Source organism: Sinohyriopsis cumingii, chromosome 5 (genome assembly GCF_028554795.1).
Source record: "Sinohyriopsis cumingii isolate HCF-2022 chromosome 5, ASM2855479v2, whole genome shotgun sequence".
Lineage (NCBI taxonomy): Eukaryota > Metazoa > Mollusca > Bivalvia > Unionida > Unionidae > Sinohyriopsis > Sinohyriopsis cumingii.
Window position 1 is genome coordinate 75,414,724 of NC_142965.1, and position 17,427 is coordinate 75,432,150.

The 17,427-nt window shown below is 34.8% G+C and overlaps 1 protein-coding gene across 2 annotated transcripts; it reads left to right on the plus strand.

The window, feature by feature from the left end:
• Positions 1-2,993: 2,993 nt before the first annotated feature.
• LOC149799470 (uncharacterized) lies at positions 2,994-15,692 on the plus strand. Of its 2 annotated transcripts, none has more exons than XM_089958837.1 (5): positions 2,994-3,040; positions 11,495-12,254; positions 12,632-12,668; positions 13,114-13,230; positions 13,612-15,692. In XM_089958837.1, the coding sequence occupies exons 2-5, from the start codon at positions 11,571-11,573 to the stop codon at positions 14,028-14,030; spliced, it is 1,257 nt and encodes a 418-aa protein (XP_089814963.1). In that variant the 5' UTR covers positions 2,994-3,040; positions 11,495-11,570; the 3' UTR covers positions 14,031-15,692. The 2 variants fall into 2 exon arrangements, with proteins under 2 accessions (XP_089814963.1, XP_089814964.1); XM_089958838.1 differs by lacking the exon at positions 2,994-3,040 and adding an exon at positions 3,126-3,238.
• Positions 15,693-17,427: the final 1,735 nt, after the last annotated feature.

Genomic DNA, 17,427 nt, shown 5'->3' on the forward strand with positions numbered 1-17,427 from the left:
GACATATATCTTGTGCAATCTGTTATATATTCAGCAACGATCAGAAACTTTAATCTGACATACATAGACATTACCAAATGGTTGACCTGTAATTAGTAGGAAGTTAATTAAAAATTTAATTACATTCCAGGGAGCTGATACATATTTCAGAGAAACAAAAGCCAAGGATTGTCCTAAATGTGAAGTCTGAAATCAAAATACACTGCCTTAAATTTAGTTTCTGCATGTAAAATATAACGAAACGAGGATTCCCTAATATATAATAGATCGACACAATATCGAATTACGGATTTTATTTGGAAGACTACAAAGGAATGTTTTTATTTCCGTATGTTAAGTTACAAAGGTGTTGAATTTATCTGATTATTTGTTTAATATATTTTGGTTCAGTTTGATCATCGGCGGATGAATTCGGCAAACAGCGTTACAATTAAGAGCTTAACGTTGTTTTTTTCTGAGTTTATCGTGGTATAAAATGTAAGATGCCGACTCACACAGCAAGTAGCACACGAATTGCATTATGTAAGCTGTGGGAGTCGGCAGCTGATAGTTTATACCACGATAAATTCAGAAAAAACAACGTTAAACTCTTATAATTGAACTTTCAATTATTCGTTATGTTATTTTGTTTGCATTATTTAAAAAAAAAACACACACAGAAATCTTAATTGAGCGTAGTAATACATGTTTGGTGTCTCTGTTATTTGTAGTACTTGGGATTGTCCTTCACTGGCAGTATTTTTCGTATGCTGTGCACGTGATTCTCCTTACAGATCATACAGAAATAAACGCAATTCATTTTGGTCACGTGGTAACATTCTGACCAATGGAAATGTTACTTTCCTTAACACCTACTGGCATTGCAATTATGAATAAATGAATCACCAATCCCTAGACCAGTACGCCAGAGTTACAGTATGTATCGAAAACATTATTTAAATAAACGATTGATGAGAAATTCTGAAATAATAATAATTTGATTGTTTATGTTCTATAGTGCCAATCTTGTGTTATCCGAGTTGCTCCAAAAAGACAGGTAGTGTTTGTTTAAGGCTAGGTATTATTGCATAGCACTCATGCATTGTTACATGCAATGAACGCATGTCGGACGGACATGTTGGTACAGAGGGTAATCCATCAATTTGTCATTAAGGGTTTTCCTTTTGTATTTATAAACATTGTTTCAATATTTTGTCGTGGTATACGTTTTTGTTTGCATATACAGGACACGACATCTATACTTATTTTATAATGATTGGTTAACAGTGTATACAATCTTCATATATTTTCCTTTATCTACATCATTCACCACTGTACGTCTTTTTCATTTTTTCCTCTTCTCGCTGCATACTGCTCCGGTAGCCTAGTGGTTAGAGCGTCCGCCTCGGATGCGGGAGGTCGTGGGTTCAATCCCCGGCCGAGTCATACCAGAAACTTAAGAAATGGTACTAACAGCTGCCTCGCTTGGCGTTCAGCATTAAGAGATTAGTGTTAGGACTGGTCGGGCTGGTGTCAGGATAATGTGAATGGGTGGGACATCATGCTACATGTCTGATGCATAATGTCCCAGTACTAGACATCACTATAAACTGCCACATTGCAGACATCGTAGCGATATGACTGAAAAATGGTTAAAGCTACGTTAAAAATCAAAATCACATCACATCACATCTTCTCGCTGTTGCTATAATGCTTTTCAAAGTCATCATAGACATCGCCATGCTTATTATCTCCATAATTTTCACCAGAAATAGCAGCAGAACAATTATTGTCTTATTTTGTTATGTTTCTTCGTTGTTATTGTCATGACCATCTTCGTTATCAGGGCTGCATAATACCCATCTTCATCGTTTCTTCTCCTGATCCACCTTTCCTTTTTATCTCTTCTTTTCATATCCCACTTTTTCTTTTTTCTCGTCTTCTTCTGTCCCACTTTTTCTTCTTCGACTGTTACTATTAATGTGAAATCTATGAGATACTTCCATCCGTTTCGTTGCAGCTTTTAAAACAATAACAAAAACTAATGATACTAGTATTCGCTTTTACGGAAATCATAACTGAAAGGAAATGTTATCATATCAAAAGAAGAACTGAATGTACATCACACATCCTACGACACGACTGGGTCATTTGTTTATATTATAGAAACAATTTTAATTACTTTCAGTCAAAAAATAAAATCCCGCCCTATATATATATATATATATATATATATATATATATATATATATATATATATATATATATATATATATATATATATATATATATATATATATATATATATATATATATATATATATATATATATATATATATATATTTGACTGTCTGTACACATGTTATATTATTGGAAGGATTAATAGGGAAACAGTTTATCTGAAATATTATACACCATTGAAGTCAGTTATTGCACATCTTCGAAATCTGGATTTTCTGCAAGGAATACTAATGATTTCCTATGTACAGGACTAACAAATACCCAAACAAATAGGGTTTGAAAGTCAGAAAAAAATCGTCCATCTGGGACCATTCTTGGAAGGTGAATGAAGTCATTCTAATATCACACACACACGCACGCACACACGCACGCGCACACACACGCACGCACGCACGCACGCACGCACACACACACACACATACATAGATACATACATACATACATACATACATACATACATACATACATACATACATAAATAAATACATACATACATACATACATACATACATACATACATACATACATACATTTTCGGCATTATGATACGTATGATATCCGTCTTTTGACTGTGGAAAATAACTTTTAATATGGAAGATAACAAAATAGAATGCAATGGAACTTCCTAGTTCTTTTTAATGAGCATCCATGAAGCATTGTCATTCAGTGAACTTCATCATTTCCTTCCTGTACGCAAATTGTATCGGTGTATGTTAATTATAGAAATACGGAATTCAATTCAGTGAGGATACCTCGTGATAATACCAAAAATGGACGGTAAAGTTTTCACTGTGATAAAAATAACTTACATCTCTGACGGTGAGTAGCAAAGGAATATTTAAAATCATATATGATTAGAAGTTTATCAGAGTTCAAAGTTTCATATAGTATGAAACGCTGGATTATATCAGACATGATTATATAGAGCATTGGATTATATAAAGAATTGGATTGTATAAACGTTAAAGTTTTAGAACAAGGCCACATAAGAAGTCCAAACTGAAGAGTCTGTTGCTTGTAAGTCAATTTGTGCTTGCATTGTGTATGTGTTTTACAATAATATTATAGAATATTGGATATACCAGCATTGTAAAATAGCAAAATATTATCCAAAGAATAATAAACATAAAATAAATTCTAACGTAATGTCAGTCACTAGATGATGATGCTGTCATCAAAATAATCACCATCATCAGTGGCAGCAATATTATTGTCATTCCGATTTCATTTATTCAAAATCATTATAATGTATACCCGAATAATTAATAGTTAGAAAAACAAAACCGAAATAAGTATGCCATTTTTAATTAAAGGTAGCCGAATTTTTGATGAGCACAAACTGAAGTGCAAAACATGCGATGGTATCAGTTATATAACGTTTGAAAATTTTTGGTTAAAATTACAGTAATTTCAGGAAAATACCATGTTTTATATAGTATGACCAAGGGTGTAGTTATAGTTTACTAAGTGCAGTTAAAGTGAATAATGTAGCTTTGACTATTACAGGTAAGTCAATAATGTGGTTTTTAATTTTACTGTTAAGTCAATAATATCGTTTAGACTATTACCGTTAAGTCAATATTATGGTTTGACTATTAGTTATGTCAATATTACGGTTTGACTATTACAGTTAAAGTCAAGAATATGGTTTTTAATTTTACCGTTAAGTCAATATTATGGTTTGACTATTACAGTTATGTCAATAATGTGGTTTTGACTATTACAGTTAAAGTTAATAATATGGTTTTGACTGTTACAGTTAAAGTAAAAAATGTGGTTTTGACTATTACAGTTAAAGCCAAAAATGTGGTTTTGACTATTACAGTTAAAGCCAAAAATGTGTTTTTGACTTTTACAGTTAAAGCCAATAATATGGTTTTGACTGTTACAGTTAAAGTCAATAATGTGGTTCTGACTTTTACAGTTAAAGTCAATAATGTGGTTTTGACTTTACAGTTAAAGCCAATAATATGGTTTTGACTTTTACAGTTAAAGTCAATAATGTGGTTTTGACTATTACAGTTAAAGCCAAAAATGTGGTTTTGACTTTTACAGTTAAAGCCAATAATATGGTTTTGACTGTTACAGTTAAAGTCAATAATGTGGTTCTGACTTTTACAGTTAAAGTCAATAATGTGGTTTTGACTTTTACAGTTAAAGCCAATAATATGGTTTTGACTTTTACAGTTAAAGTCAATAATGTGGTTCTGACTTTTACAGTTAAAGTCAATAATGTGGTTCTGACTTTTACAGTTAAGTCAGTAATATGGTTTAGGCTATTACCGTTAATAATATTACGGGTTTGGGGGGTTGGTAACCTGCCATTACGTGCAAGTATTGGTCTGTAAGCATGGATTTATGTTGTTAAGCAGGTAAGGATGTGGTTAGATGGAAGGGAACGAAGGAGGATATCCAATTGTCGGGTAGGTAGGTAATTGGTCAAATCCAGTGCTGCTGAGATCCGTAAAAAAGCATATGTGATGGATGCTGAAAAATTCACTGACATTACAGAAAGCATAAATAAAATACCAAACCTAACTTTTTTAAAAATAAAGTGTCTTATTTGATACTTAGAAAGATGCATAGATCTAAAGCTGGAAACATTATCTAAAAACTTGTCTCTGATGTTTTCAGTTATCAGCTTGCGATCTGAGCAGATGATAACGAAACTGGCGTGCTACGACATAGAGACCTGGTTTAAATATAACTCCAATGATTCCCCACACATTTTGCTAGTATCATCTTCCATCGTTTTATCTCTGGCCTTAAAACTAGTCATAACAAGTAGGAGGTCGATCAGAGCTGTCGCTACAACTGCATGGCATCTCAGTCATAATATTTATATTTCCGGCTTTTTCCGGCAGTTTGTTTCCTTTTGCATTAAGCTGTCTATAACTGTCAACCACATACTGTTTCTCGACGATCCCAGTGGACCGCCGACCAATTAGACGGCCGAAAACCAACTGACATACGATATACAATCACCTATCTAGTTTGGCGGAATTCGCGCTGAAGGAACCCCGAAACTGGACATGTCTGTCTATTTAACTCCGAGACTATGAGGCACCGTAGCAGACAAAAACTGGTAAAATGAGAAAGTTGAAGTTGAAATTTCGATGTCGTATTTCAACAAATCCAACATCACGTGTTGGATCAAATTGCATGTCCTTAAAGTTCCATTTTATAGATCGAGATTTTAGATTTTATATGTTGAATTTTTATACAGTGGTGGTTTAAAGTTATATTTCCTTTGTCGACGTTATACGATGTATACTTGAATTACACAGCGGTTTTTGAAATTTCGATATCATCTGTCGACAATCCCTAAACTGAAACGCTCGACATATGACATTAAAATTACAACAACCGCCGTGTAATTCAGAAGATACGATCTAAAAACTGGACATTGGACGTCGAATTTTCAACCAGTGCTTTGTAATTCAACAAATGAAATCTAAATACTCAACATATGAAATTGAACTTTCAACGTAAAGTCCTTGAACCAATACGTAAATTAGGAATTCTCGACGTATGACATTGAAATTCCAACTAACGCATTTATACAAACGACACAATCTAAAACCTCGACATAGAAAATATAACTTTCAACCACTACTGTTTAATTCAACAGATACAATCTAAGATCTCGACCTAGAAAATGGAACTTTAAGAACAAGCATTTTTGATACAACAGGTGAAATTGGAATTCTGGACATATGACATTAAAATTTCAACGGCAACGTTCTGATTGGACCAGCTTTTATCCGCTACGGCGCCTCGTACAATACTGTGTACATAGCTGTCTATACAAAAGCAAACAAATATATCATGCTGATACTTTTATGGCTTGTACCAAATTTCTTAAAATTTTCATTCGTGATTCAGTAGTGGCTTCTACTTATTTATGCAACATTTTAAAGAAGTTGATATAATGTCGATTCATAAAAAATTTGATCCCCAAAGGACGTATTGATTCTAAGGGAGGAAATGCGTATCTCTATGACTTTATATGCTTAGTTAACTTAAAAAATCCTGTCTTAATGAGGCCTTTAAAGTTTATTTTAGGTAAATTGATTTATGTACCAAAATTAAAATATATGATTGATGTTATCCCATATGTTGCTCGTTTGCATGCTTGTGTGTTAAGTAGTTTATCTTGTCTATTTCATATTATGATATCCGTAGTGTGTGTGTGTGTGTGTGTGTGTGTGTGTGTGTGTGTGTGTGTTTGAGAGAGAGAGAGAGAGAGAGAGAGAGATTTTGCAAAAGGCTCGTGCATCCCGTCTTGAGATATACTCTTGATGCAGGGCAAAATTAAGTTTCGGTTTTTGAAAACCGATCACTTCCTTTTAAGCGTTATGGGATTGTCAGCTACAAGCGAGATATACTTACCTCCGAAGCCGAAGAGCTTTAGTTAAGTGCAAAACTACGTTAAGCCGAAAATGAAGATTTGACAAAGGAAGCGCTCCAATAAGCTTCGCCAATTTTACGCTTTGCAAAAACAGATATTGATATACTTATTTTGAAAGAGTTGTGCTTAGTTTAAAATTACTTCCAAAAGATGCTTAGACTGACTTCAGTAGGTCATGAAAACAAACCAAGTAACGGGGCCACTTGTTTGGAATTAATTTGTTGCTCTTAATACGCAGACGTGACCTCAGAATTGTTCGGCTTAAGGATAATGTCCAAAATTGGATAGTTAATCGCCAGATAGCAGAATCGCTTATTTAGCGACTATGGCGCAGAGTGCATGTAAGGGTCATTTGTGGGTCCGCATTATTGTAGGGAAGGTTTGAGTTACATTGATATGATTGGATAGCGCTATGCGAAAGATACCACTGACCTACCGAGCTGTTCGTGTGGAGTCATATCATCTCAGCATCTCAGACAATTCTGCCATCAACGTTGGTGTTCTTTATTAAGAGAACGTAACTAATCACGTTCCACAGCAGTCTAGTAATTATATTACCTGTGTAAATACGCGTGATCGGACATGATTGCTGTGTATTAGCATCGCTAAGGATTATTATTGCAGTTTTATAATTCTGAAACGTATAGCAAAATTACAGGACGCAGAAAGAGTTCAGACGGATTTTAAGGAAGCGATTCTAAAGTCATAAAAGAGTGGCATTGTTAAGTGGTAAGTCTTCGTTGAACTGTAACTGGAGAGCATACGTGTGCTTTTTCGCAAAGATTATGTTGACTTCTTCCTGTTTCAATATTTTTTCCTCTATTGCTGTTTAATAATTAGTGGTATTAACAGTGAAATTATGATTCGAAAATTTGACATGTTGTGACACTTTTGGCATTAGGTATAATGCTAATAACCGGCTTTCTTGCTTCTGTCACCAACACTTATTTACCTAATCCGTTGTTTGCCCATCTTCGCTAGCCAATGTTGTGATCCGTTGTTTGCCCATCTTCGCTAGCCAATGTTGTGATTCCGTTGTTTGCCCATCTTAGCTAGCCAATGTTGTGATATGTTAACATATATATATATATATATATATATATATATATATATATATATATATATATATATATATATATATATATATATATATATATATATATATATATATATCTTGGCTGATCGATCAGATATTTCATTGCTTTGCACTAATTACATCTATTGGATTTCATGAGTTGCTTCCATTAGTATGTAATGCAAGCAAACCAATAGCGTGTAACAGCGGTGCATTGTACATCGGCGGGAAAAACTTGTGGCAACTGACTTTAAACGGGTACTGTATAAGTTTAACATCGAAAGTATGGCCGCGTACCAGACAGAAGCCATTTCATGTGCATTTGACTGTATGGATGTATTTATGCAAACACGGGCCGGCACTGGAAAATTGCTCATTTATGAGTCCATTTCATTTGTGTGCTCCTCTTGTCTCGATCATGTAGGAACAGTGTTCAAAATTTGAACAACTTAATTCTGACTGGATGCCGTTGATTGCCGCCGCATCCAATGAAATTCACAGACCACAGGTACTTGAAAGATGTAATAGATCCGAGAAGGTGCAGATAGGTTAACACTTCGGAATCTTGGCTAGCGAATATGTTGTTGGGTTTTAATTATTATTAGTTAAACTGTAATGCTATGGTGTCGATAACATTAGCATTAATAGTAGTAAAAGTAGCGTTACTGCAACACTTACCTTGCCTGAGTAGGTAAAACATAAAACTTTACTGAAATAAACCATAACGATCATATGAGTTAAGAACAAGACGTCATCATCGAGTCCACAAAAAAGATAGAAGACAAACATAGAAAAGAGTCAGAAAATTGGAGAGAGAGAGAGAGAGAGAGAGAGCGAGTTTCTACAAAGTACAAGACAAAGGAACTTCTAAAGAAAACAAATTATTAAATTGTTCAAGGTGATTTTTATAAAGAAACCATATCAATAATTTAAATTGAAATATTTTGATACATTTCATGTAATAATATTTCACAAAAAGCCGAAGCAACCGGCAGCCATTATATACCGGAGGCATTTATCCATTTTAAAATATCCCGATTTGTATTCAAAATGAAATTTAAGTATCATGTCACGTGCTTAGATAACACGAAATCAATGTTCCTGCATATCTGAACAGTAGATAAATTAACAGTATCTTTTGCCGGCTCACATGTCTATTCAAGTTTGTATACCTTAATACAGAGATATGAGTCACTGAAAACGTAACTAAATATTCCTATTTATAAATAATCCGCAGTTGAATGACATAACGTAAGGGAAAAACTAAACACCCGTGACCCAATCAAAGCCAAGTTCTTTTTAGTTTAAACAACTTTCAGCATCTATTTAATTTAATGACTAATTCGTTTTAGGACGATATATTAAATTTCATGTCTCACAAAGACACATTAGGAAGCCTTGCTTTGCAAAAATTCTGTTTAAAACATAAGGAAAGTTTGCCAGATGATGTTTGGTGAGTACAGTATTGATTCATCATATAATTGCAGTTCTGAAATTGGCGTAGTATGTATCTAGAAAAATAATCAGGCCGGCCCCAGGATGTAAGGGGCCCAAGGCAGCATGAGGGGGCCCAAGGCAGCAAGCGATGCACGCGGGGCCCCAACCAAACAAATTGCATTGCCTGAAAGCGCGGGGCCCAAGGCGGTTGCCTCGTTCGCCTTGCCCTAGCGCCGGGCCTGATAATAATGCATAGCATAACCTAGTCTGAGTCACAGATTACGGAAAATATTCCCCACTATGCAAACGATTCCCTCGTTAACGTCCCTAAAACACTATATATTGTCTCTGATGATTTAGTTCAAGTATCAGCTCATCTTGTTTATTGTTATGAATACAAACTTGGATAAATGCGGCTAAAACACCGTAGCCTGGATCATTTCATAGACTGAATTGAACCAAGATATCACTTCAAGGAGCAAAAATGTTCATAGTTGCTATAAACGATAACATTATTAGTACCGATATAGCACTTATTCGATACATATATTACAACCTCAAAATCAAATAATAGTAATGACCCGAAAAGGCTCTGTAAGGCATTCTAGGAAATTAAGCATACTATATAGCATATTATTCAGAACAGATGTACTGTCAAGCGCAAATAAGAATTTGGTCTAGCTATATTTGTCAGGTGCTTAATTGAATTTTTGGGGTTCCATGCAGTTGTCCGTAATAAAGAAGTGTACGTTTGAATAAATATGTATGCACGTCAAACATGGTAATATAAGTTGTTATAGTTGGAAATGTGCAATTACTTCATTTGTCATGACAGAAGAAGTACACACACACACACACACACACACATATCTCTCTCTCTCTCTCTCTCTCTCTCTCTCTATATATATATATATATATATATATATATATATATATATATATATATATATATATATATATATATATATATTGCATATTGTGTTTTGTTTTAATGACAAGTCTAAAATTTGTACTAGGTCCATTGTGTTTGAATTGACCTTTAGAAGAGAATTTAAGCTTATGATAACAAAATCAAGCAAGGACTCTCTTCTGAACATGTTCATTCAAGAACAATAGCATCTGAAAATAATTGGATAGTTTCAATCACAGAGGGCATGGTACAGACGGATATGCAAGTACATTTTGTAATCAAACACACCCATCCGTACATACACAGACACACTGAAAGAGTTTATATTATTCAACTTCCTTCTTACCTGTCTCATTGGCGAGTAGGTCGAGTGAATAAAAAATGTATTTAAGTCTCAGTGTTTGAATGGAATGAAAGGAACGAAAATAGAATCAATGAACAAGAAAACAATGTAAGGAACGGTTTAGACAACTGTTAATGTGGTTTCTAAGAAATTGGTTAAACGCATGCGCCCTTGTCTCAAAATTGTATATGCCGTAGTATTAAAATTGTATCTGCATGGATACAGGCAACTCCTTTAGTTATCATAGATCATAAATCTGAAGTGTTTGCAAAATTTATATCCTTTAGTGGAAAGACCTGAAACACATTCTTAAATTCTATGCATTCTCTATTGAAGATGTCAATGTTTAAAGCCATGCAAATATGTGCTGCACTGATCGGTTTGATACAGGGTTCATAGCAGTTGCGCACTATCAAAGTTCGGTACTGGTGAGATATAGGTAATATCGTCGAGTACCCGTTTGGCAAAAGCAATAAAATGAGAATCGCTATAACCTTATTTTGAAAATATTACGCAAAAATGGGGTAATTCTGTTCAGCCAATCACATATCATTCTTTTAAATACGGTATTTATTAATCTACCACACATATTAATTCCTGGATGAGACCACGCGGTCATCTACTATTATGCCATATCAAGTTCATACCTGTATGACAAGTGTCGGCTCCATATTCAGTTTTCTATTGGTCGTGCAAAAACAAAAACATATAGACTAGCCAATCAAAATAAAAACTTCCTCGAAAGTAAATGATCAGTGTGTCTTCAGTCATTGTATCTTGTGTGTTTTACCAGGAAAACAGAGCACATGTTATACGTACCGTTTGCTATTTGTTGTAGGACAATTATATGTACTTTCCAAGAAATTAATAGCTTTGCTATTTTAGTTATTGACATAACACACATTAAATGGCTCCAGTTCAGATGATTGCATGTCATACTATTCTGATTTATTTATATGGCCATAATATCCAAAGCACCGTTATTCTGGATGAGTTATGATGATTCGAACAGTCAAGTGAAAATTCACAGAACAGGAACAAATATAATATGTCGGCACAAATAAGACAATAATCAACGCAAACATCTTACATTTCAGAAGTCCCGAAGACAGAATAACACCAATTACTTCGCGTCTTCAAAAGTAGTATTTGAGAACTAAAGTTATTTTGGGAATGGAACGTTGCCAGAGCGAGACGTCCGTAAAAGTACCAGGATCATGCTCATCTTCCACAACAAATCTCCTGGAAACAGCGCTGTCTCCGTCAGCGCTAATGAGTGGCCATTCCTTACTCCAAATTGGTGATTATCTTCCGGGATATCAAAGACATCCAAACTCGGATTCCTCTTCCAAATGGGGATCTAGAAGAGTATCAGATTGCCGCAATTCTTCAACCATTAGTTTTCTTGAACGACAAATGCCATCTCCGTCACCTAGGATGGGTGACCGTCCTATCTCCGAAAGACAACATCATATTCGGACGGGATGTGATAAGTGCAGTAGCAACGAGTCACCATCATCACGGGGACCTGAAAGGTCGTACATTAATAGAATCTCTGTAATGATCCTTGGTTTTCTTGTGATCCTGTCTTTTATAGGATCTGCGGTAGCTTGCGCTTTCCTGAAACAGCTCATTGACAGATGTAATGACTTAGAGACCAAACTAAAGAGTGTTCAAAGTACGTATACTCAGGGATTACGCGATGCTCAGGAATTCTGTCTTCCATGTGTTGAACTCGTTCAAGGACCATTCGATGAAGACAATCTTCCGCTTAGAAACCTAACTCGGAAAACAGTCGACGAAGTAGTTCTGTGCTGCGGAAGAACGCCGTCACAATTTTCAATTATTTTGGACCTGGTAGGGATGTTTTTCTTTGCAAACAATGTCCAGATTATATGCCCTTAACCTAAACCTTCATTGACTGAGTTAAATCCTTGTACCAACAGTGTCCTCTATGGACAGGTATCCTTTATATAGATGTAGACATATAAATGAAATGATGAAAAGAGGTTCACAGATTAGTTGATTCTATGAATGAGTTATAAACAAAATGAAATAATTAAAATGATATAAAACATGGATATTACTTTGAAATTTTCTTGTAATGAATGTTTTTAAAACCTGCTTACATCAATGTACCCGTACTGGAGATAATAGGTTACTTTATATGGACAATGAAGATTTAATTAAATAATCTCAAAACTATATTGAAATCATTTTTATTTCTCTTTCAGTATATTGGGCAGAAACAGAAAGTAAAATGCGCGCAAGGTGAGGTACATTCTAAACACCTTCATATACCTATGATCAACGTCGTCGTCACATGAGTAACATACAAACTTGCCCGAATCCTTCAAACGCATTAGGTTTAAGGTGTCCTAGCATTTGCTCCAACGTATTTACTCCATTGTGTTGTCCTTCCACAAACGTGATATTTTATACATGTAAAGGAAAGCGATCTAATTGGGAAGGGTTTATTGCTACTAAAATTGTCCCAGAATCTATTTTTCACTTCTCTGAAGTTTACGTCAGATAAATGGTGACTGAATTGGCTAGAAACAGATCAATGAAAAGGACATGCAGTTCTTCTCCGTTTAGAATTCTCGTAAAGTTCCCCTCGAAACTTTCATTTAAGCCAAACTATTATCGTCATGATCATTATTATAATTATTGTTATTATTATTATTATTATTATTATTATTATTATTATTTGCAGCAAATCTGAACTCTACCGGTACTCCCTGTACCAATATTACCGGTCCTGCAGGTCGCCCAATTGGAACACCAATCTCCGCTCACTTGGTTGCAGGCTTGCAGGAGGAATCTGCAATTGGTAAGGATAAATAAGTCCAATGATTATAGGAAAACAGCAATAACAACAACAAATGCTTCTTTTACCATTGTAGATTTTCTTTGATATACGTTGATTGAAAAGAAACTAATTAAGGAAACTAAATGAAACGGGCTTTAAGTTTCCTTCCTCTGTTAAAAGAAGTGAAACATTTATACGGTTAATCAGACACCATCACATGGCAAAGTTCCGTTTTTGTGATCCTGGTTCTTTTTTAAAAATTGGAGACACGATAAAGACCTTAAGAGATATGGAAAGTTGGAAAGAAAAGGTTTTATTTCGTAAAGTAAATTTAAAAGTTATTTTATATATATAGTGTACAATTTGACTCATGTATTGATATTCCTTCACTCTTCTCCCCAGGGCAAACATATCAACCCATTCGAAACTGGAAACTTGACAATGAAACGACACATATCTCAGGAATGGAACTCGTAAAGGATCGGCTTCAGACGCTGGAATCTGGAATGTATTTTGTGTACAGTCAAGTTGGGTTCGAAATTCAGTACAAACCAAATGAAGTCATTGACATTGCCAAGCAAACATTATACCATCATCTGAATCGTTACAATCCGATCTATCCGAATGGCGGCAGTCAGATCTTAGCAAAAGGAGCGACAACCCAGTGTTGGGAACAGCTCAAAGACTTTGGACATTATACAAGCTACGCTGGTGTTACAGTTAGGCTCAACAAAGGAGACCAGTTGTATATTACTGTATCGCAAGCTTATATCTCTAGGGATCCAAAGCGAACATACGTTGGAGCATATAAAATTTATTAAAGGAGAGAACATATTGTAGATGGAATTCTTTGATTAGTGTTATGGCCAGAAAAAGGCGGAACTAGAGACTTAATTGATCAATGGCGAGTCAGCACTAGAACTCCATCATTTGCCTATTGCTCGAAGGTTCTTTACATATTGGACCGGTCCATCATTTGGATATTGCTCTCATAGTTGGCATATAATAATTTATGTTTCCGTCCATAATTATATAAATGTTCGCGCAAACTGCTTTTACAGTGTCCCAAAAAGCAAAATCTTCTTCGCATTAATCGCCGAGAGACCTCTACATATTGTAGTATATATTATATATAACTAATTATGAAATAGTTTCCAAGATAATCTGTAAATTCTAAACGTACATAGGTTGTGTAATAATGTAGAGTTGATCAAAAGCCACACATTATATAGACTAGAATGCCATTCTATATCATCTCACCTCCTAACAAAGTATTGAATAAAATAATTCAAATATTGAGGGGTGGTTTAATTGTAATTTGGTTATTATAATTACAATAAAGACCATCTGAAAAATGCTGAAATGGAGCAGCCCAAATTATATCCCATCTGATCATGAAGTGAAACTGATGCGTGGAAGACAATATACATCTGCTGCATTAAATTACATCCTGGATATCACATATTCTATTTAAATATACTTTATTTTAAAATTGTTTTAAGTTTATACATGTAGCCATACTCGCCATGTTATATCTTCGTAGGTAGCTGTTTGTGTGGAGATGAAAATGCATGTTTATGTAATACCCTTGATTGACATCATATCATTGCCTTTGGCTTTCTGACGCACTAGGCATAAATTTGCAAATTTTAGTCAGCGTGTACGAGATGAAACTGGGAATTTTACGTCGTTCATGTTATTTCTAAGGATACAGTAATATTCATGATAGAGCCCAATCTGAACACCTTCGCTAAGCTTGCACATCACCCAGATGTCCTACCTTCATGCATTTCGCTTTGAGGTACGCTCTGATAAAAAAAAATATACAATTCTCAAGACTAACATATAAAATTGTTCCTGAATTTCACATGCGGTATTTTGCATCATGGAACAGCGCCATAACATTTCCGTGTTAGTTTGTTGTAACGAAACCATATTTTATACTTTGTGAAATAATATCTTTTGTCATAAGAGATCCAATATTGAAAACACCTTTTGATATTGTTTTCATTGTTTTGCATGTTTGGTTTGTACGTATGTGAGCATATTTGCATATAGTTGTGTTCGATTCTCACACTGCTTTCGTCTAATCCTCTGGTCCTATATTGCAAGATGGAAACTGTCCCCATGGTGTAGGGCTGGGGGAAAGGGATGGCTACCACTTAGGATTCAGCCTGTTCTTTTATGACTCCCTTCTCATCGTACCTCAGATAAGAGGTACGAGATTTAGCGTCTTAAAATGGTTGTGTTCACGCTTGAGAGAAAAATGTACATTCATATCCTATACGATATGATGCTTCCCAAAGTCTGACTATGATTTCAATCGCCATTTGATTTTGATTAATGCATTAAATATATTGCATGAATAGTGATATATGTAATGATCAATTTGCAAACAATTTACAAGTTTTTATGTGTGAGATCCATATCTGTGGAGAACTCTGTGATAATGAATTAATTTTTAATAAAAACAATTAAGCATTTGTTTGAATGATATGATTGTCTTTATAAAATGCAACAATTAATCGGAGAACAATACAGAAACAAAAATCAAATTTGCAAGTTTGGAAAGCTGATGAAAATAGACTACGGTTGATAATGTAAAACCATAGCCATTAACGTTAGTCTGGTCGTATGATTCATACTCGTGGCCTGACAGGTCTGTTAGACTTAATGGTTGATGTTATTTATTTTTGTTCTTGATATCAGTACTCAGTGTTCCAATACGGCATTGATAAATAAAAGCTCTTTGCCGCATTGGCTCAGACCCACATTTCATGAATATTCGTTCGTTATGAATCCACTAATCCCCTTGAATATGACAATTGCATAACATGGCGGTATGTGCGGCACATAATCAGGTTACTGTATCCACATTTGTAAGCCATTCTAAACATTAATCAATAATTTCACACTCGAAACTACTCGGTTATAGCATAACATCGGATATAGCTAGAAGGGTTTCTAGACTACTCTTTGTTGTACAGCAGCCGCTAGGAACTTCGGTCCAAGGTTACGATTCAATAGTTCTTTAAGTGTCTTGTGCAGCTTTTCATTTATCCCATACATCTTTTCTCTGTCTTTTTGGCATGGCTCCGATTTATTTAAAAGCTAAACAAAATGCATTAAAAGTTCAAGAAATGTAGCAATCTTAATTCATTCGGTGATATATAGGTCACGACATCTTATATTTCATACACGAATCACATTTTATCCTATTTCTGACACTATACCGTTGTAGTCATGCCTCTAGACCCTTGTATTATCATTTTATTTATTTTTGTTGTTGTTGTCCTTTTTAATTGATACAGTTACGGATCGTACCATAGTAATTGCCACACTAATTCTTGGTCGTAGGGTTAAGTTTATGCATATATTAAATTACAGACAATCAACCCCGTAGAAAAATGATATTCAACAGCATTATCCATACGCTAGAGTTAATACCATATCTATTATATTCTACATTTTGACATTCTCACATACTTAGAAGCGGGTTAAATGTTATGCATTACATGTATGTAGCATAGACAAGCTAACGTTTTACGTCCTAACAAAATGATCTTTGGTGTAATAACGCCTTTATTTGAAGTAATAAACATTCACGTAGTGGTGGCTATAACTTCAGTTGCAGGTGCAGTATCACTTATTGATGACACAATCGTATGACTGCAGTTACTTTAGTAATTATTGAGGACCTAATCTTCTGAATGCAATTACTCAAGTAGTTATTGAGGACATAATCTTCAGACTACAATTACTCCAGTAGTTATTGAGGACCTAATCATCAGACTGCAATTATTCCAGTAGTTATCGAGAACCTAATCTTCAGACTGCAATTACTCTCGTAGTTATTGAGGACCTAATCTTCAGACTGCAATTACTCCAGTGGTTATTGAGAACCTAATATTCAGACTGTAATTACTACACTAGTTATTGAGGACCTAATCTTCAGACTGCAATTACTCTCGTAGTTATTGAGGACCTAATCTTCAGACTGCAATAATTATGTAGTTATTGAGGACCCAATCTTCAGACTTCAATTATTCCAGTAGTTATTTAGGACCTAATCTTCAGACTGCAATTACTCTCGTAGTTATTGAAGACCGAATATTCAGACTGCAATTACTCCAGTAGTTACTGAGGACCTAATCTTAAGACTGCAATTACTCCACTACTTATTGAGGACCTAATCTTCAGACTTCAATTACTATCGTA

What these genes read in the sequence shown, in the direction of transcription:
- LOC149799470 (XM_089958837.1), top strand. Translation starts at nt 11,571, where the DNA reads ATGGAACGTTGCCAGAGCGAGACGTCCGTAAAAGTACCAGGATCATGC. An exon ending in TTTCAATTATTTTGGACCTG is followed by an intron (nt 12,255 to 12,631) that starts GTAGGGATGTTT and finishes TTTCTCTTTCAG; the next exon opens with TATATTGGGCAGAAACAGAA. An exon ending in GCAGGAGGAATCTGCAATTG is followed by an intron (nt 13,231 to 13,611) that starts GTAAGGATAAAT and finishes TCTTCTCCCCAG; the next exon opens with GGCAAACATATCAACCCATT.